This window comes from Aquarana catesbeiana, linkage group LG03 (genome assembly GCF_042186555.1).
Source record: "Aquarana catesbeiana isolate 2022-GZ linkage group LG03, ASM4218655v1, whole genome shotgun sequence".
NCBI classification, from domain to species: domain Eukaryota; kingdom Metazoa; phylum Chordata; class Amphibia; order Anura; family Ranidae; genus Aquarana; species Aquarana catesbeiana.
This window is the reverse complement of record NC_133326.1, coordinates 510,709,081-510,730,195: the sequence shown is the minus strand read 5'-3', so window position 1 is coordinate 510,730,195 and position 21,115 is coordinate 510,709,081. Positions and strand designations below refer to the sequence as shown.

The 21,115-nt window shown below is 45.1% G+C and overlaps 1 protein-coding gene across 3 annotated transcripts in view; it reads left to right on the top strand.

Moving 5' to 3' along the window:
• The window catches only part of LOC141132572 (LON peptidase N-terminal domain and RING finger protein 1-like), a 124,912-nt gene that overhangs the window by 41,926 nt on the left and 61,871 nt on the right, over positions 1–21,115 (top strand). For all 3 annotated transcript variants that reach the window (XM_073621144.1, XM_073621142.1, XM_073621143.1), the window contains exon 3: positions 13,574–13,696. In XM_073621144.1, coding sequence (XP_073477245.1) covers positions 13,574–13,696 — 123 coding nt within the window. The remainder of the gene's footprint in view (positions 1–13,573; positions 13,697–21,115) is intronic.

Sequence of the window (21,115 nt, the reverse complement as noted above, 5' to 3'; positions counted from 1 at the left end):
TCGATACTTGTTGCGCTCTCCGGTAAACCTTTCGGGTGTAGGGACCCTGGGTTCGGGAGGTAGCATAACCACTGAGGGTGCAGGTGAGAGCCGGTAGCAGAAGCACCTTGCGGGTTAGCAGGTGAGGATAGTACCTGAACTCGTTCCTCCAGTCTGGTATAACCTTCTTGAAGACTCTTCACAGCCTGCGTGAGACCCGCCAGGTGTCTGCAGAGCTCCTCCATGGGAGAGGTCCCCTGCTCGGGCTCGGACATGGCTGTCCGATACTGTCAGACTTACCCGTATCAGACTGACGAACCCGATATAGCAGAGGATGGCCTCCCGTACGTATCTGGTTCCCGGCCCCTGATAGAGCACACAGAAGGCACGGGAGCACAGAATGGTATGAGAGCCTGGCGGGTGGTTAGCAGGGATGAGGCCCAAAGTCCTGATGCAAGCTGGCAGGAGATGATAGGTAGGCTGTAGGTCAGCTACAGGTGCAGAGCAGGAGCAGGCAGATCCAAACACAAGCAAGGTTGGCAACAGGCAGTCAGCAAGGTACAAAAGGAGCAGGCAGATACAAAGTCCAGGTCACAAGCAGGTTTGGCAGCAGGCGGTCGGCATGGTACAGAGGGGTCAGGCAGGTTCAAAGTCGGAGGCAGGCCAGGGGTCAGATGCAGGCGGATAGCAGAGCAGAGTCCAGTAAACAAGCCGGGTCACAGAGAGATCAAACAGTACACAGGAAACAGGAAGTACGGGAACAGGAAGCTGATAATCGGACAGCACCGAGCACAGCATCCCAGCAACCTAAATAGGGCAACCGGCGCCAAACACCGTGACCGCGCCGGCACGCCCAGGCGCGCGCCGGCACGCCCAGGCGCGCGCCAGCGCAACGTGGCGCACTCCAGAGTGCCCAGCAAGTGTCCTGAACCGAGATCCTCTCTGACACAGATACAGTGGGCTGAGCTGAGAATACCCGGCTGACGTCAGCCGGGAGGAGGGGAGGAGAGCGCCGGGTGGTCATGTGAGCGCCGAGGGGCACTCTGAAATTAGGTATAAAGCTGCATTTTTAAAAATAAATAACATACATTGGGGCACATACTGTAATATAACACAAGGGATTTTAGCAGGATGGCAATCATTTTTGCAGCAGGAGGAGAGGGGTGGGCAATAACACAACTGACAGGCAGGGAAGGGAGAGTTTGAAAGAGATGATGGGGAGAGGTGGACAGAGGAGAGCTGCAGATGGGGGAGGCACGCAAACTGACCACGGTGTTAGGGCTCAGCAGCCATGATAAACCGTGGTCAGTTTACAGGGAGGGGTGCAGAACCAATTTCACGTGGTACAGGGGGCCAAATTACACAGCACAAGCACTGTGCTGCATAACATGCTTTAAGGGAACAGGATCCATTTTTTTCCTTTTTTTTTTAGGATAACATAAACTTTAACCAAAGTTATTGCCAAATAAACAGGTCCATAGCAGAAATTAAAAAATTGCTTTAATCTATAGGGGGGTGTATAAGTGTGAGAGTGGAAGTGGTTAAAGCAGCCTAGCAAGCAAGTTAGCTCTAAGGAAGAGGGTGTATCTCTTGAAAAACATTCAACGGTTTGAACGGGGGTCGACAGACTCATCCACTAAGCAAATTTTAGCCGATTCATCGGAAATCGTCTGAAATTTGCACTGCATGGTCTTTATCTGTAGATTATAATCATATAGGAATATGGGTGCTATCGATTGTTAACCTCTTTGCGTCTCCTGGCCCTTTAGGAGGTTTACATTGCTGGAAGGCGGGGCGGTCAAGTGATCCGAAAAACGCCTGATCGCAAGCAGCGCTCGGGAGCTTTCAGTTAGGCTCCGGTAACTGTGCCGGCAGTGTGCTCTAGGCACAGCTGTATTGACCGCAATTTACACAAAAATGTCTTCCATGGCTGCATATTCGCATGGGGCCGGCACCAAGGGGTTAAAGGGGTTGTAAAGGCAGAAGGTTTTTTATCTTAATGCATTGTATGCATTAAGATAAAAAGCCTTCTGTGCGCCGTAGCCCCCCTAACACTTACCTGAGGCCCCTCTCTGTCCAGCGATGTCCAAGATTCTCCTTCCTGATTGGCTGAGACACAGCAGCGGCGCTCCCGCTGCTGTCAAAGTAAGCTAGCCAATCAGGGGAGGGGGGGCGTGGACGGGTCGGGGCACCGTGTCTGAATGGACGTAGGGAGGTGTGACTCAGCTCGGGTGCCCCCATAGCAAGCTGCTTGCTGTGGGGGCACTGAACAGGAGGGAGGGGCCAGGATTACAGCTAAGACGGACCCAGGAAGAGGAGGATCCAGGCTGCTCTGTGCAAATCCGCTGCAACAGAGCAGGTAAGTATGGCATGTTTGTTATTTTTATAGGAAAAAAAACGAGACTTTACAATCACTTTAGCTAGTTGCTGCCCGCTCACTGTCAAATGACGGCGGGGCGGTGCGGCTCTCGTTCTGGGATGCCACGTTGCTAGGACACGGCGCAACCCCGATCTCTGTAAAGAGCCGCATCCGTGGCTCTTTAACCATGTGATCGGCTGTGTCCAGTCACAGCCAGTCACATGTAAACACGGAGATTCCGGTAATCAGCGCTCCTCGCCTCACACTGACAGAGTGTGTGGCGAGAAGAGACGATCAGCAGCATCTCCACCCAGGGGGACATCTACACATGTAATCAGGGCACTGATCATCAGTGCCCTGATTACAAAATAGTGCCAACAGTGTCACCAATCAGTGCCCACCATTGCCCACCAGTGCCAGCAATCAGTGCCCATCAGTGGCAGCAATCAGTGTCCACCACTGCCCACAAGTGCCACCAATCAGTGCCCATTAGCGATGCCAGTCAGTGCTGGCTATCAGTGCCGCCTATCAGTGCTGCTTATCAATGCCCATCACTGCTATTGATCAGTGCCCATCAGTGTCGCCCATCAGTGCCACCCATCAATACCCATCAGTACCGCCTATCCCTGCCGCCTATCAGTGCCCATCAGTGCCACCTAACAGTGCCCTTCAGTGCCGTCTATCAGTGCTCATCAGTGCCACCTGTCAGTGCCCATAAATGCGGCATATTAGTGCCTCCTCATCAGTGCCACCTAATCAATGGCCATAAGTGCCGCCTCATCAGTGCCCATAAGTGCCAACTTATCATTGCCCACCAGTTCAGCCTATCAGTGCCCATCGGTGCTGCCTCATCAGCGCACATCAACACATCAGTTTTTTTAAAAAAATTTTTGGTCTTTTTAAAAAAAAAAAAACAAAAACCCAGCAGTGATTAAATATCACCAAAAGAAAGCTCTATTTGTGTGAAGAAAATGATAAAAAAATTGTTTGGGTACAGTGTAGCATGACCGCGCAATTGTCATTCAAGGTGCGACAGCGCTGAAAGCTGAACAATGGCTTGGGCAGGAAGAGGTGCCCTGTAGGCTAGTGGTTAAAGTGATACTAAAGGATAGTTTTCTATTTTTTTAAAATAACAACCATATCATACTTACCTCCACTGTGCAGCTAGTTTTGCACAGAGTGGCCCCAAACACCGTCTTCTGGGGTCCCTCGGTGGGTCTCACGGCTCCTCCCCGCATTAGATAGCATAATATCTAATGTCTATAGCAGCCGAATGTATGACTCGGCTGCGCCCCCCGGTGCCCTCGTCATTGGATTTGATTGACAGCAGCGGGAGCCAATGGCTGCGCTGCTATCAATCTTTCCAATCAAGAGCCGGGAACCTGTGGAGAGAGGGACGGCGGGGACGTGCCAACGGAAATTCGGGGCTCGGGTAAGTAAAACTGGGGTGGGAGTGGAATGCAGCGCTAATATAGCAGTATATCAAACACAAAACATAGGCTGAATATGAATGTTAGACTGGTGTAGGAATCTTCTCCTATATATCCTGGATTATACGGTCATGGAATATGAAATAGATGGAATACGCTTACCAACCGGAGTGGATTCGGATGCCGGTGACACCGAATCAAACAGGCTCTGAGATCCTTGATGGATGGTGGTAGGTCCTGGAAACCCCGGATCTCAAGGGGGATCTATCTTCTATGGTCCACGTCACGACTGTCGATACAAAGGCCCAAGGGAAGAAATCTCCGCCACAAGAAACTCTCCAGAACATGGATGGTTCCCAAAAAGATAGATAAAACGCCAATAGTGCAGATCAAACGACGTATTTTATTGGATATAACCAATAATCAACAAATGATAAAAAAAGCGTGATCACATATAAAACATTAAAATCAAGTGTAGGGAATAGTAATGCTCGTCCGACGCGTTTCGTCCACATGGACTTCAACAGGGGCATCAAACTCATCTCCTACAATGTACAAATTTATATAAAAACTATACCAATCATATGGCCAATCAAACATCAATAATGGGATCATGTGATAAATTGACTCCTGATAGGCCAAAGAGGAATCAGCTGACTGCCTTGGACTATCCAATGAGACCACCCACCAATGAGCGAGGAACATATCCCTTAGCCAATAGAGAATTAGTAAAAATAATATCAATAAAGATGATAGGGAAAGGACCCAAACTATCATGATTTCAGCAGTGTTATGATCATCTATGCCCACTCAGAGAGTTCCAGGATACATCAATACATTTGTCATAATGCATGAACATAATGCCAGGATCTGGAATGTAGGTGTAGATATCCCAGAAAGTGTTATTTTAAGTTGTTAGTGAGAGCTCCACCGAGGATCACATGACCGCATCTGATTCTGACGCGGCACGGCGGCTAATAGTGTTGTATGCTGCACGATCCCTCTTATTGGATCAGCGCAGTAAACAGGAAGAATCCAACGAGACACTGGTCATGTTACATGTCTCCTGACATAGTCACATGATCCTGGAGGGCAAATAGCATCTCGATCGCTGGAATCCTCAGAAACATGTGACAATGAAGGAAGTCACATGTTCTCTAGTGGCCTATCAAACGGTCTGATGTCTCCGGCTCCTCCGGACTGTAAGCAGGGAAGGTAATTTCATCCCCCACAGCCCGGAAGAGATGGATAGAGTAGCGGGGACAACCGGAAGAACGAAAGAGAGAAAAATCTCTACCTCTCGCGGTGTCGTTCTCCTGAGAACTATGTTAAATATGGATGACTGGAAATATACTTAACAGTAGGGATGGGAAGTGTGTGTACCTTCACTGACATGAATAGATATATATACATGTATCGAATAAAGAACAGTATAGCCTAATGCAAATTTCTATATCAAATGGTGTGTTTAATATAGAGTATGCAACACTATAAAACGTGTATAAGATTCATCTAAACAGTGGATGTGAATGTGTAGTGTATATGGCTCAAATGAACCACACAAGGGAAATAACATCATCCCCATTGCATAGAAACCATAATAATAATGAGTGTGACAGCAGAAACCCCCATGAGTGCAGGAAAAAACTGAAATCTTCACTTCTCGCAGTGTCACTCCCCCGAGGGATCATGACTAAAAATGATGATAATGGGAAATGTATCCATCCAAAAATAGAATAAATAAATATATGGACCCATATCATAAAAGGATAATAGTAAATATTCAATATGAATAGTAAGTGTAAGTGAATAAGACTTGAACGTGAATAACCACTATGGGTGAGGGAAGGGAGCTAGGTGAGAAAGTGCCGTGTAATTTGTGTTGGGGACAGATATAAATAGCTTACAGTGTATGGAACAATCAGGCTTGATTAATAAAGGAATTAATATCCCATTCTCATAGGCGTGCGCAGCCTATTGCATTAGGGTGTGCACCTCAAACCAAAGCTCAAACACACGTGCGTCTGTGTATATATATATATATATATATATATATATATATATATATATACACACACACAGGCTGATCCAGATGATAATAGGCCTGTGATAAACAAGAAAACAAATCCCCAAACTCCTCTATGTAGAGATATATAGTCTGTTGGAAGAGGCAGTGCATAATATTCTTTCTGGTGATGAAAGATATATAATATGGGAAACTACTTCCACACACGGCAATCTGGGATGTGCATCAAAAACAACAGAGGGAATGAATACTCAGGGCTGTGTCATATGACTTTATGTACAATAGGTACTTGCCTGTGTCATGTACACGAGTTCACCCATCATCATTTATGCACTTGACACTTTTAATGCATTTTTGTACATTTGTAATATTTCTCATCACTTATTATCCACCAGTTGAATACTCACCCCTAAGGTGATCCGTGGGGGTGTTTGTATTCCCTTAGCGCTGCATTTTTTATTATTTATTCTATAAACAATTTGTCATATTGTTGATGCTAGCTGCTATTTTGTAGTAATTTTTTTGTGTCACTAGTGGCGCAACTTTTCTCACATATTTTATATATATATATATATATATATATACACACACTTACTTTTTTGCTGACAAGCCAGGCAGGGTTCATATTGATTTGAATTGTATATATATATATATATATATATATATATATATATATATATATATATATATATATATATATATATATATTACACACACACGTATGTATGTATATATATATATATATATATATATATATATATATATATACACACATTACATATACAATTCAGATCAATATGAACCCTGCCTGGCTTGTCAGCAAAAAAGTAAGTGTGTGTGAATATATATATATATATATATATATATATATATATATATATATATATATATATAAAATAAAAATGCACACTTACTTTTTTGCTGGTAGGGACAGGGTTCATATCGAGCTGCCTTTTCTATTTTTGGTCCATCGTGTGGCTGCCCTTTCCTGCAGTGCTCAGTGCTGTCTCACTGCCACTGCTCACCTCACTGAGCCACCCACATGCCGCTATCCGATTCCAGGCTCCGCTGAGTCCGCTGCTTCTTCTAAGGGAAGGGAAAGAGAGGAGGCCGGAGGGGGGGGCGGAGTGCAGATGTATATCACTCCGCCGCCTGCGGGACCTGCGCTGCCGGAACTATAGAAGACCCATCGGCAAATGCGGCTGGATCGCTTCGCCGCAGCCGAGGTCCCGGCGACTACCTAGTCCCTGCAGTGCAGCAAACAAAATGTTTTTTCTTGCCAGGACCAACCCAGGCCAGTGGTGACAACCGTGACATGAGCAGTAGCCACAACTACTCACAGCAGTCACAACTAGGCAATGAGAGCACAGGGATGATTAGGGTGTGCCTGGGCACACCCGGCACACCCCGTGGGCACGCCTATGCCCATTCTACGTTTAACCCATGGGGCGAATAGGTGCGTAACTCAAATATCCAATACGTTTGGGTTCCAGTAGGATCCTGATTGTGGTGTGTAAGGTAGTGTCTTGGCACCGTGTGATTAGTCTTGCCTGCTTGTATGTTGGTAAGATGTTCTCCTACTCAAACTGAAAAAGTTCTTTTAGTAGACCTACGTACAGTTTTTTGCAGGGACAAGTTAAAAGATACACTATATATTCTGTGGCACACGTAGTGAAGTGCTTCATGGGGTAAGTGCATTGGGATGATGTTATTTCCCCTGCGTGGTTCATTTGAGCCATATACACTACACATTCACATCCACTGTTCAGATGAATCTTATACACGTTTTATAGTGTTGCATACTCTATATTAAACATACCATTTGATATAGAAATTTGCATTAGGCTACATATATACATGTATATATATCTGTTCATGTCAGTGAAGGTACACACACTTCCCATCCCTACTGTTAAGTATATTTCCAGTCATTTTGAAATTTGGTGTTTACAAGTTAAAATCCGTATTTTTTGCTAGAAAATTACTTAGAGTTCCCAAACATTATATATATTTTTTTAGCAGAGAATCTAGAGAATAAAATGGCGATTGTTGCAATATTTTTTATCACACGGTATTTGTGCAGGTGTTTTAAACGCAAATTTTTGGAAAAGGGACACTTTCATGAATTTTAAAAAATCCAAACAGTAAAGTTACCCCAATTTTTTTGTATAATGTGAAAGATGATGTTACGCCGAGTAAACAGATACCAAACATGTCACCCTTTATAATTGCACGCACTCGTGTAAACATCCCTTGTGACAGTAATAGGTGGTGACAGGTACTCTTTATGGAGGGATCCCTCCTTTACACTTCAAAGTATTCAGATCGCCGAAAACGGTGATTCTGAATACTGTGTACTTTTTTAAATTCGGCGCCATTGGCAGCCGAGTAAACGGGAAGTGACGTCATGATGTCGCTTCCGCGTTTACAACGAGAAGGCTGGAACGAAGCCGCCCACAGCTTCGTTCCAGCCCACCCCCAGCCGCCTAAGGCACAGGATCAGACACCGGGCCTCCCGATCGCACGGGAGGCACGGTAACAGCGGCGGGAGGCGGCGGGAAGGGGGATGTCCCCTCCCGCTCCTCCGGTATAACAACCGAGCGGCTTTTAGCCGCATCGATTGTTATACTCGGGTAGCCAATCGCCCGCTGTAAACAACGGTACCGGGATGATGCCTGCAGCTGCGGGCTTCATCCCGGTATAACCCCGGAAAGCCGAGTACGCATATCTGCGTACGGTCGGCGGGAAGGGGTTAACATAGTTCTCAGGAGAACGACACCGCGAGAGGTAGAGATTTTTCTCTCTTCCGTTCTTCCGGTTGTCCCCGCTACTCTATCCATCTCTTCCGGGCTGTGGGGGATGAAATTACCTTCCCTGCTTACAGTCCGGAGGAGCCGGAGACATCAGACCATTTGATAGGCCACTAGAGAACATGTGACTTCCTTCATTGTCACATGTCTCTGAGGATTCCAGCGATCGAGATGCTATTTGCCCTCCAGGATCATGTGACTATGTCAGCAGACATGTCACATGACCAGTGTCTCGTTGGATTCTTCCTGTTTACTGCGCTGATCCAATAAGAGGGATCGTGCAGCATACAACACTATTAGCCGCCGTGCCGCGTCAGAATCAGATGCAGTCATGTGATCCTCGGTGGAGCTCTCACTAACAACTTAAAATAACACTTTCTGGGATATCTACACCTACATTCCAGATCCTGGCATTATGTTCATGCATTATGACAAATGTCTTGATGTATCCTGGAACTCTCTGAGTGGGCATAGATGATCATAACACTGCTGAAATCATGATAGTTTGGGTCCTTTCCCTATCATCTTTATTGTTATTATTTTTACTAATTTTCTATTGGCTAAGGGATATGTTCCTCCCTTATTGGTGGGTGGTCTCATTGGATAGTCCAAGGCAGTCAGCTGATTCCTCTTTGGCCTATCAGGAGTCAATTTATCACATGATCCCATTATTGATGTTTGATTGGCCATATGATTGGTGTAGTTTTATATAAATTTGTACAGTGTAGAAGATGAGTTTGATGCCCCTGTTGAAGTCCATGTTGACGAAACGCGTCGGACGAGCCTTACTCTTCCCTACACTTGATTTTAATGTTTTATATGTGATCACGCTTTTTTTATCGTTTGTTGATTATTGGTTATATCCAATAAAATACGTCGTTTGATCTGCACTGTTGGCGTTTTATCTATCTTTTTGGGAACCATCCATGCTCTGGAGAGTTTCTTGTGGCGGAGAATTCTTCCCTTGGGCCTTTGTATCGACAGTCGTGACGTGGACCATAGAAGATAGATCCCCCTTGAGATACGGGGTTTCCAGGACCTACCACCGTCCATCAAGGATCTCAGAGCCTGTTTGATTCGGTGTCTCCGGCATCCGAATCCATTCCGGTTGGTAAGCGTATTCCATCTATTTCATATTCCATGACCGTATAATCCAGGATAAATAGGAGAAGATTCCTACACCAGTCCAACATTCATATTCAGCCTATGTTTGGGGCTTTTTGTATTTGATATACTGCTACACATTGAGACATTACTACTTTTTACCCAACACTCATCAGTCTGTACTAGGCTTTTCGTGTTCCTGTCACGTGTATATTTGTAATGGCCACCATTACTGATGTGTGTTTCACCATTTGCTATCATTATTAGCGCTGCATTCCACTCCCATTTCTGTTTACAGTATTGGTCATATTTTATGCAGCCGCTTTTCTGTGTTGGGTTAGCGCAGTGTTATTTATATTTTCGTTGAAGTAAAACTGGGGGCTGGTGACTGCTAGGTGTTTTTTCACCTTAATGTATAGGATGCATTAAGGTGAAAAAAAACAAGCCTTTAAACCCCTTTAAAGAAGTTTTAGGATCAAGCCAACTAGAGATTTTTTTGCATATTCACATTTCCATTTCATGTAAGCAATGCACAGTTTGTATATTAATATTTTATGTACAATGTTTTTTCTCATGTGAATATCTAATTTTCTTATTACCATTTTTCTATACAGTACTGTATAGCATGATTTATCCCTGAAGAAGATCAAATAATTGATTGAAATGCATTGGGTTATTGGATTTTAATATATAGGTGGTTATTGTTACTTTTGGTGCTTTCAAAATCCTATTTTTTATATGTATTAGTTTTTGGTGTGCAATTAGGATGGGGCACCTACAGTGGCGTCAGTAGGGGAGTGCGGGCCACACCTGGGTGACACCCGCCAGAGGGGTGACACCCAGGGTTGTGTTTAACTTGGGGTAAAAACCTGCACCAGTGGCAGAACTACCAGCGCATCCGAGTCCTGTCTGTCAAAATGATTGGTTGCTGGGCTCGTCTAGCAACCAGTCAGGTGCATGGAGGCCCCGTCATTCAGAGGTAGAAGATGTAACTTCCTCCTCCTGAGCTGCTCGGCCTCCACCTACTTCCCACTGTCATCGGAAGGGCTGGGAGTCTGAGGAGACTTTCTATCTGGACCAGGACAGTGCTGGTGAGCTGGATGGGCGGTGAGGAGACCTGAGTGCAATCCAGACCGGGACAATGCTAATGTAAGTGAGCAGAGCTCCAGCAATAGCTGCACACAAAGGGGGGAGGGGGCAAAGATCACACAGGTGTATTCTAGAAGGAGGGAGAACAGACTCCCCCAGAGCTATGTACACTGACTTCAACTTTACCACGCCAGCCACAGTACTTGTACCATGTCTGCAGTCTCTGACTGTCTCTTGTATGATGCCTGCAGTCTCTGACCATCTCTTGTATGATGCCTGCAGTCTGACCATCTCCTGATTGATGCCTGCAGTCTCTGACCATCTCCTGTATGACGCCTGCAGTCTCTGACCGTCTCCTGATTGATGCCTGCAGTCTCTGAATGTCTCCTGTATGATGCCTGCAGTCTCTGACCATCTCCTGTATGATGCCTGCAGTCTCTGACTGCCTCTTGTACCATGCCTGCAGTCTCTGACCAGCTCCTGTATGATGCCTGCAGTCTCTGACCTTCTGCTGTATGATGCCTACAGTCTCTGACCGTCTCCTGTATGGTGCCTGTAGTCTCTGACCGTCTCCTGTATGGTGTATGACTGTATGCTGTGTGATGCCTGCAGTCTCTGACTATCTCCTGTATGATACCTGCAGTCTCTGACTGTCTCCTGTATGATGCCTGCAGTCTCTGACTGCCTCTTGTACCATGCCTGCAGACTCTGACCGTCTCCTGTAGTATGCCCAAGAAAATGTTTGCCAGGGTTCCATCAATATTAAAGATGGCCCTGGATCAAGTATGAAGTGATATCTGATTGCATCATTTACTGGGGCCGATTTGGGGTGTGTACCATGACCGCTTACTATGGACCCAAAACTAGTTTGCTCAACGCCCGCAGGGCACTGTGGCAGGAGAGAGCCAAGGGTGGGGGTGTGTGGGGGGTGACACCATGGTTTACCGCACCAGTAAAGAGAGTTTAATAAGACTCGTGGCCACTCATTACAATTAGAAGAAAAGAGTTTTAACCTTAAACTACGTAGAGGGTTCTTTACTGTAAGAGTGGCAAGGATGTGGAATTCCCTTCCACAGGCGGTGGTCTCAGCGGGGAGCATTGATAGCTTCAAGAAACTATTAGATAATCACCTGAATGACCGCAACATACAGGGATATGTAATGAAATACTGACACATAATAACACACATAGGTTGGACTTGATGGACTTGTGTCTTTTTTCAACCTCACCTACTATGTAACTATGTAACTATGTAGGTGACACCAACCCTATTGACGCCACTGGGCATCTACTGTATATGGGCCCACTTGTTTTCCAGATTTATCTGTAGCCAAAAATCTAGTACTGGGTTGCCTAAGGCCTCTTTCTCACGGGGCGGATCAGTGATGATCCGCCCCGTGAACATCCGCTGGCTCAGCGGGGATCGCTCCGCCGATCCCCGCTGAGCAGGAAGATGACAGGTGCATCGCTGCACTTTGTGCAGCGACGGACCTGTCAGAGCGCCGCTCTCCCCTATGGGGGGATCGGATGACGACGGACCGTAGTGTCACCCGATCCGATCCGAAAACGGATGGAAAAGTAGGTTTTTCCTCCGTTACACTTTTCGGATCGGAGCGGGGTCGGATGTCAGCGGACATGTCACCGCTGACATCCGACGCTCCATAGGGATGAATGTATGTCCGTTTTTCATCCGAAAACGGAAGGATGAAAAACGGACATACGGATCGTCCATGTGAAAGAGGCCTAAGCCTGAGCACTAGCACTACAGCCTCAGTCTTACACAGTCCTTGTACAGTCTACTCATCTTAAACTTAAAGTGATACTAAAGTCTCATTGTTTTAAGTTTATTAATAACAAACATGTCATACTTACCTGCTCTGTGCAGTTGTTTTGCACAGAGCAGCCCGCATCTTCCTCTTTTTGGGTCCCCCAATGGCGCTCCTGTACCCCCCCGCCGAGTGCCCCCACAGCAAGCAGCTTGCTATGGGGGCACCCAAGCTGAGCCACTGTTCTGTGTGTCCATTCAGACATGGAGCTGTGGCTCGGCCCCGCCCCCTCTTTCTCCTTATTGGCTCATTGACTTTGACAGCAGTGGGAGCCAATAGCGGAGGGAGAGTCTCGTACAGTCGAGACTCTCGTGCAACATTGCTGGATCGTAATGGGTCTCAGGTAAGTATTAGGGAGGCTGCTGCACACAGAAGGATTTTTATCTTGATGCATTAAGATAAAAAAACCTTCTGCCTTTACAACCCCTTTAACCCCCTTGGCGCTGGCCCCATGAAAATATGCAGCGAAGGACCATGCACCGAGAGGCCACATTTTTGCGTAAATTGCAGTATGCATAGAATAAATAGAAAAATATAATAATAATATAATATTAATAAAAAGATAAAAAAACCTTCTGACTTTAGAACCACTTTAAAGTATTTAGTTCTGTTTATAGTTGAAATCAGGGTTTCATGGAACTCTAGGGTTCCTCCAGAGGTTGCCAGGGGTTCCTTGATCCATAAACAGTTTCTGCTTCTCATATAAGTTCCCTCTGACACCATTGATCTTTTTAGCTATCGGTAAGGGGGTAATTGTTTCCAATAATCACACGTGTAAGGAACATTCTTCCCACTGACCATGACACTAATGTATCATGAGTTGTAGATCTAGTCATTTTTAGCAGAGATTCTCAGAGACAAGAAAGTTATTTCAAGGGTTCCTCTGTGTTGAAAAGGTGGAGAAAGACTGGTCTGAATGAACTGTATTTCTCATTTGATCTTATGTGCAGGGTTTCTACAGAAGAGGAGTGGCTTTGCTCAACATGGAAAAGAAAGAAGAGGCTCTCATTAATTTCCAGCATTGCATGAAACTGAGCCCACAATTCCCAGAAGCCCGTCAGGAAATTGAACAGGTAACACAGATATGCTGCTTGGCAGGGTCGAGCCTTAAACTCTTGAACCTTTTCATAGGTATAAGATAAAAGTTGCAAGAACTAAAAAAAAATTATGGTTTTCATGTTGTCACAGCAGCAGAGGGTTGAGGGCTTCAAATTGTCATGTCCTAGATTTCGGCTGTTAGGAGACTTGCCACTTCTTAAAATATATCTAAATTCAAAATGTTTTCTTTTGGATAGCGCTGAGCAGGTTAAAACCTCTCACAGGGGAAAATTCCTTTCACTTCTTGTAATATAACCACTGTGGGAGGTTTGAGCAAATCTTTTTTATGTGAAGGAAAACTCATAGGCAGTTTCTACCGAAACAGATGTTCCCACTGGAAGATTCCCACTTTATTCCTTAACTGGTGACAACTCAAAAGTATTGTACTTTCCTGTCCCGGTGAAAACGGTCACCAGGACAATAGAGAGTGTAAATCTCCCTAATGGAGTCATGGGCAGCAATACAAAATTTGACAGGTTTCTGGATTTTCACTGCTATATGCAAAACAAAAGAAAATTGTAGCATTAGATACAGTTTAACATGAACTGTTCTTTAGAAATAGAGACAGACTATTTTCGTCCTGCAAAGTAATTACTGCAAATGAATCTGGCTGGACATCCTATGCTGCCAGCTGGAAAATTTGATTTGAATGGTAAAAAGGTTATAAGGGTGCAGATAACAATATCATTGAAGCCACTTTCACATGGGCTGTCCGATCAGGTCCGCCTGTCAGTTTTTTAGATGGACCTGATCGGAACTTCCAGTCTCTTCTATGGAGTGGCGGATGTCAGCGGACACATGTCCACTGACACCCACCGCCATCTGATTCGATCCTGTCTGCCAAAAACAGATGCATGGTGGCCCTATTCCTCATCCGTCCGGCGGATCGGATCGCCTGTCTTTTTCCATCCGATTGCCACAAGAGGAGAGCTGGACTGTGTCCGCCTACATAGCAGAGCGGACATGGACCTCTCATTCGCCTGCTCATCGGGGATCAGCAGTGGGATCCCCCGCTGAGCAAGTGGATTTCGCTTAGCGGAGGTGCCAGTCTGAAAAGGGCCTAAAGCTAATCTCCAGGTAAATTTCAAAACTACTCTTGCACTGCAAGGGTTACATGCCCATTTTAATCTAGGGCACCAATAAAATACAGTTTTACTTACCTTACCTCTTGCTCCCCTGGCAGCCAGTGCTTTATCCTCCAATGTTTCAGGTTGTGGGTAGGGCCCTTAGTGTCCTCTCTTACATTGCAGGACTTCTAATCATGCATTGTATGTGATGATGTCAGAGTGCACAGAGAGGAGGAAGCATGTAAGAATGAAGAATAGGGTAGGTAAAACTGCATTTAAAAGTACCCTAGACCAAAACGAGCATTCATCAAAGGAGGCCTGATTGCAAGAGTAGTTTTGAATTTATTTAAAAGAATTCAGGTTTAATCTCTGTGTGGATCATTTTATAGCTACTGTATGTATATGTCTATATAAAGAATGCGTGCTGATTTAACACTTATCCTTCTTTCTCCCAGCAACTCGCTCACGTTAGCCAGTGGCAAAGGCTACCTGTTTTGCTGATAGGTTGGAAATCCAAAAGCAGGTCCCTCCAGTATGGTACCAGCATGTTTTTCACTTCCTGCAGCAGCTGCTTCCAGCCAACACTATAGAGATCTAAAGGGAGAAAGAGACTGACTGGCTAAAGTGTTACTAAACCCAGGATGACGAGGTGCCTGGACCGATCCTGGAGACATCAGCAGAGAGCGGACTTCAGACTGCTCTCTGCTGAAAACGGGTTACAGGAGTGCAAAACTAATTGCACACCTGTGACCCATAGGAGAAGCCCAGCCAAACCAGCCCAGGCTTGACTTCTCCTTTAACACATTCTGCCCATCAGTGTCCACCTTAACAGATTATACCCCACATACCTTGAGGGCAGGAGAGAGCACATTCAGTAAGCTGCAGGGTGGCGGAAGCTGCGAGATATATATTGAATGAGAGCCAGGAGACGCAAGTTGTGAGCAGCAGGGGGCGGGGCACGTGCGTGACGTCACGCCTGGTCTGGAGTAAGAGCGATAGCCGCGGTGAGGAGGAGGAGGCAGGGCGCACACACGTAATGTCATTGGTTGCTGGGAAACCCGCGGTCCCGGCAAACCAATGGCGGCCTGGCAGTCCGGGCAGAAGCATCCGCGGGCTGTGCCCGGACTACGGGCCGCCATTTAATGGCGGCTGATTTAGATCCACACAGCGCAACAGACATGGTAAATAATTAATGGCGTTGCGCTGCTCTCTATCACAAAAAAACACACACCCCCTACTAATGCGTAATTTTAATAGCATAAAATTGTGTCATACGCAATTGTAATTCAAAACACACCTCCTTCATTTGAATTACAACTGTTTATAGCACTCCTTTATGGTATTACAAGTATGCATTAATAAGAGGAGTTTGTTTTTTTGTTTTTTTGTGATAGAGAGACATTATTTATTAATTTCTAGGAGCTGGATGGGATGTAGGAGCTCATTTGGGTGGTTGCAGCAGTTCAGGTGTTTGTTTTTTTTTAAATACACTTTTATAACTTTTTGGGTTAACCTTGTTATTTCAATAGACATGGTGTGATCAAGCCCTAATTATTAACCACATCAGCTCCAGGAAGGTTTACCCTCCTCCCTTCATGACCAGGCCATTTTTTGCGATGCGGCACTGCGTTACTTTAACTAACAATTGCGTGGTCGTGCGACGCTGTACCCAAATAAAATTTTTTGTGTTTTTTCCCCACAAATAAAACTTTCTTTTGGTGGTGTTCGATCACCTCTGTGGTTTTTATTTTTTGCGCTATGAACAAAAAAAAGACCAACAATTTTGAAAAAAAAATCCAATATTTTTAACTTTCTGCTGTAAAATATACCCAATAAAAAAATTTAAAAAATCTAATTTCTTCATCAATTTAGGCCAATATGTATTCTACTACATATTTGTGGTAAAAAATCCCAATAAGCGTATATTGATTGGTTTGCGCAAAAGCTATAGCGTGTACAAACTATGGGATATTTTAAATTCTTTTTTATTTTTACTAGTTATGGTGGCGATCAGTAACTTATAACGGGACTGCAATTTTGTGGCGGACAAATCGGACACCTAACTGACACTTTTGACACTTTTTGGGGACCAGTGACACTAATACAGTGATCAGTGCTAAAAATTATTCACTGTCACTGTACTAATAACACTGACAGGGAAGGGGGTTAACATCAGGAGCGATCAAAGGGTTAAATGTGTTCCTAGGAAGTGCTTGCTAACTGTGGGGGATGTGCTTGTACTGTGGGACGGCAGAGATTCGTGTCCCTCCTTAGCAGAAACACTGAATCACTACCTTCCCTTCTCATAGAATGACAGTCTGCCTTGTTTACATCGGCAGACCGCCAAATTAAACTCAAAACCAACGTTAACTATTGAAGCTTACCAATAATTAGATGTGGTGGCTACATTAGTTTTCTTTTTTTAGGCTTTTTTCCCTCTGTTTTCAGCTGGTGACCTGGCTAATAACACACCTAAACCCACAACAACAAAATAAACATTTTGGGCCCCCAGAGCTGTTTACCATTATGTGCCAGTTTGCACAGCATATTAGCACATTTAAGGTCCATGCACACTGGGCTTAAAAAACGGAAAATTGTATACTCACCTTTCTGTGATTTTCCTTTCCTGTCGCATCTTCATGGCAACATACATTTGGGTTGTGACTCCGCCCCTCACAACCCGATAGGACTGAATAGCTATAAATTGTAAAGAGAGGACCCACCTCAGTAATCTCTGTATCTATCACCTTAGAAGGGTGGGCATCTGTGTGCTGCCATGAGGATGCAACAGGAAAGGAAAATTACGGAAAGGTGAGTATTCAATTTTCCGTTTTCCTGTCGCATCATGGCAGTATACATTTGGGAAATAACTCGCCAAATGGGTGGGTTCAAGAAGAAATTACGTTTATTTAACAAGCAATTGAGGCATTGGCTTGAATGATGGACCTCCCGAAAGCCACAGTCGACTACTATGCAGAATCTACTTTATAGTGGGTCATAAAGGTGTTTTTGGAAGACCAAGTTGCAGCTTTGCATATTTTCTCCGCGGACACTCTGCAGTTTGCTGCCCATGAAGTTGCCACTGCCCTAGTGGAGTGAGCTTTTAGGCTCCCAGGTATTTCTGCTGAAGTGAATAGTTTTTTTTTGATGATCTTCACCAACCACGAAGCGATGGTCCGAGAGGAGGCCGTCTGTCCCCTTTTGAAGCCATGAGGAATGACTAGAAGCTTATCTGTCTTCCTAAAGGTGCTAGTTTCCACAAGGTATGCCAAGATATTACCTTTAACATCCAGTGGATGCGGATCACCTTGAACTATAAGAAGTGCTGGGAGACTTATTTCTTGGTTAAAATGAAACAAAGAGGCGACTTTTGGGATGAATCGGTCCGAAGGCCTTAGGACCACTCTGGATAGAAGATTAAATAATGTTCCTTCGTAAGTAGCGCTTGCATTTCTGAAGCCGTCTTTACTGAGGTTATGGCAGTGAGGCGTTAAATCCCATAAGATGTCTCCAGTAGGTAAGAAAGGTTTGTGACACAGTGCGTCCAATACAATTGATAGATCCCATGCCGGAAAAGTAGGTTTTCTGAAAGGTCTTATTTTTAGACAGGCTTTTTAAAACTGCACGATGAGTGGGTCTTGGGCCCACTTTACTCCTGTCATGGCCGATAGTGCTGAGACCTGAACTTTTAAGGTATTTGAGCCTAGGCCTTTTTCCAGACCAGACTGGAAGAATTCGAGGATTTGTGCCACCTCTAGTCATGATATGTTCCAACATTGTTGTGAGAATGAGATGAATTTTTTCCAGATTCTCTTGTAGGTGTTGTTGGTAATGGCCTTTCTAGCTTGGTGTAGAGTTTCTACCACTCTCTGGGAACAACCCTGATCTAGGAACCTAGACCTTTCAGCCTCCATGCCGTCAGATGTAGTTTCTCTGGCAACGGGTGAAGAAATTAGTCCTGGAAGAGTAAATCTGGTGTTACTGGAAGGGGCAGAGGATTCTCTGTATTCATCTGCATGGGCATTGTGATCCATGGCCTCCTTGGCCAGAAGGGAATCACAGCTATCACTGTTGATGTTGATCTCTTGAGTAAGAACAGGAACCTCGCAATCACAGGAGTTGGAGGGAAAATGTAGCCTAGCTGGAAGTTCCATAGATGTTTCAGGCAATCTATCTCTTCCGCCGATGGGTAAGCAGCCCTCGAAAGGTATCTCTGGCATTTTGTATTCTCTGTTGCTGTTGCCAGGTCTATGTCCGGAATACCCCTGTTTTTGGTTATGAGAGAGAAGGCCTGACAACTCAGGGACCACTCATTGTTTGATAGGAAGTTTCTGCTTAGGTTATCGGCTAGATGATTCTGTGTTGTGGGGACGTACACCGCCTTCAGATCCGTCATGTTCATTTGTGTCCATTCGAGGATGGAGCGAACTTCTTCCATAAGAGAACGACTCCTGGTACCCCCCTGTCTTTTGATGTTAGTTACTGCCACTTTGTTGTCCATACGTAGTAACCTAACACTCCTTGCCTCTCGAGACCCTGAACTGCCTGGTCCCGAAAGTGGGCTCCCCATCCCTCCATACTGGCGTCGGAAGTGACCACTTCTTGTGGAGGGGGAACTATGTTCCTGAACCTCTTGAAATTGTGTATATGGGTCCACCACCATATGGACTGTTTGACTTGATTGGAAATAAAGATTGGTTGAGACATCGACACTCCATTCCACTGCCTCAGAAATGAATTCTGAAATGTCCTTGTGTGCCACTGGGCCCATTGAAACATTGGTATGGTTGCTGACATTGAGCCTAGAACACTGAGGCATGCTCTGGCTGGAATCAATACTGCTGCCAGTAATCTTTTCATTTTCTGGATTGGGAGAGCTGTCTTCTCTTGGCGAAATTGACTCTGTTTAATCGAGTGTCTAGCACTGCTCCCAGGAAGATCATCTTCTGCGTAGGTTGAAGGTTGCTTTTTTCCAAATTTATCAACCATCCAAAACTTTGTAGTGTGGCAATCCGTGTTTCCCGATGGAAGATGAGAGATTCCCGACTCTCTGATAGGAGGAGGATATCGTCCAGGTAGTGATGGACTCTTAGACCCCTCTCTCTCTTAGGAGGGCTATCAACGGTAACAGGACCTTTGTGAAAGTCCCGGGGGCGGTGGAAATTCCGAAGGGTAGACTCTGGAACTGAAAGTGTTCATGTTTTACTGAGAATTATAGGAATCTTTGGAACGTAGCGTGTATGGGCACGTGAAGATATGCGTCTGATAAATCGACAGATAGCATCCAGTCTTCCAGATTTATCGCGCAGAGGATTAATTGAAGACTTACCATCTTGAAAGACTCCACCATTGTTTTCTTGTTGACTTTCTTTTAGGTCTAATACTGGGCACAGGTCTCCTGTCTTGTTCTTTACTAGAAATAGTGGAAAGTAGAATCCTTTCCCTCTCTGGTGCAATGGAACTTCTACTATCGCCCGTTTCTGAAGGAAGTCCTGAATGTACTTGACTAAGAACATTCTCTTTTCTCTTGATGCTGGAAGTCTGGTTGCATAAAACTGGTCCTTGGGAACTCGGTTTTTGAATTTCCACCTTTGACCAAACTGAACGGTGGCCACCGTCCAGGGATCTCTTATGTTCTCCGCCCAAGCCTTCGTGAACTTCCTGGCTCCAACCCTGCCTGGCTCCAACCCTGTGAGACTGAGTTCCTGAAGAGCTGTGATCACTCTCTCCTGTTCTGCTCCGTCCAGAATCAGTTTCTCAACGTTAGACGTCCAGCTGGAGATGGCTCTTCCTACAGCTGCTAAAGCGATAGCTGGCCTACAAGCCCTGCCTGCTGCCGCATAGGCTCTTTTTAAATCAAGATCGATTTTCCGGTCTAATACATCCCTGAATGTCACCGCATCCTTGTGAGGTAGTGTTTCATGCCTGGCCAAACGCATTAGTGATGCGTCTACCACTGGACCTGACACTAACGGATTTACGTTAGGCTCTTTTAGTTAGTAGAGTTTTGTCAGTCTGTTGTTGAGACTTGTTTTTTTTTCTCTGGTTTTGCCACTCATCTTTGATCAGTTCCTCCAATTCATCAATGAATGGGAATGATTCCGGATCCTTCTTAAGGTTTGGAAAATATTTTTTTGTTTTCCATGGGGCTTCTTTAGGCTCCTCCCATGCGATCGCTTCTTTCCTGATTTAACAAACGGCTTTATTAAGGTAAAGTCAAATCCTGTTGAGGCCTCTAATTCTTCACTGTCAGATGAGCTATCTGCAGTTTTTGATGTGCTGGTGTGTAACCGCTGAGGTAGTCTGAGCAGGCTTATCTGCTTCAGG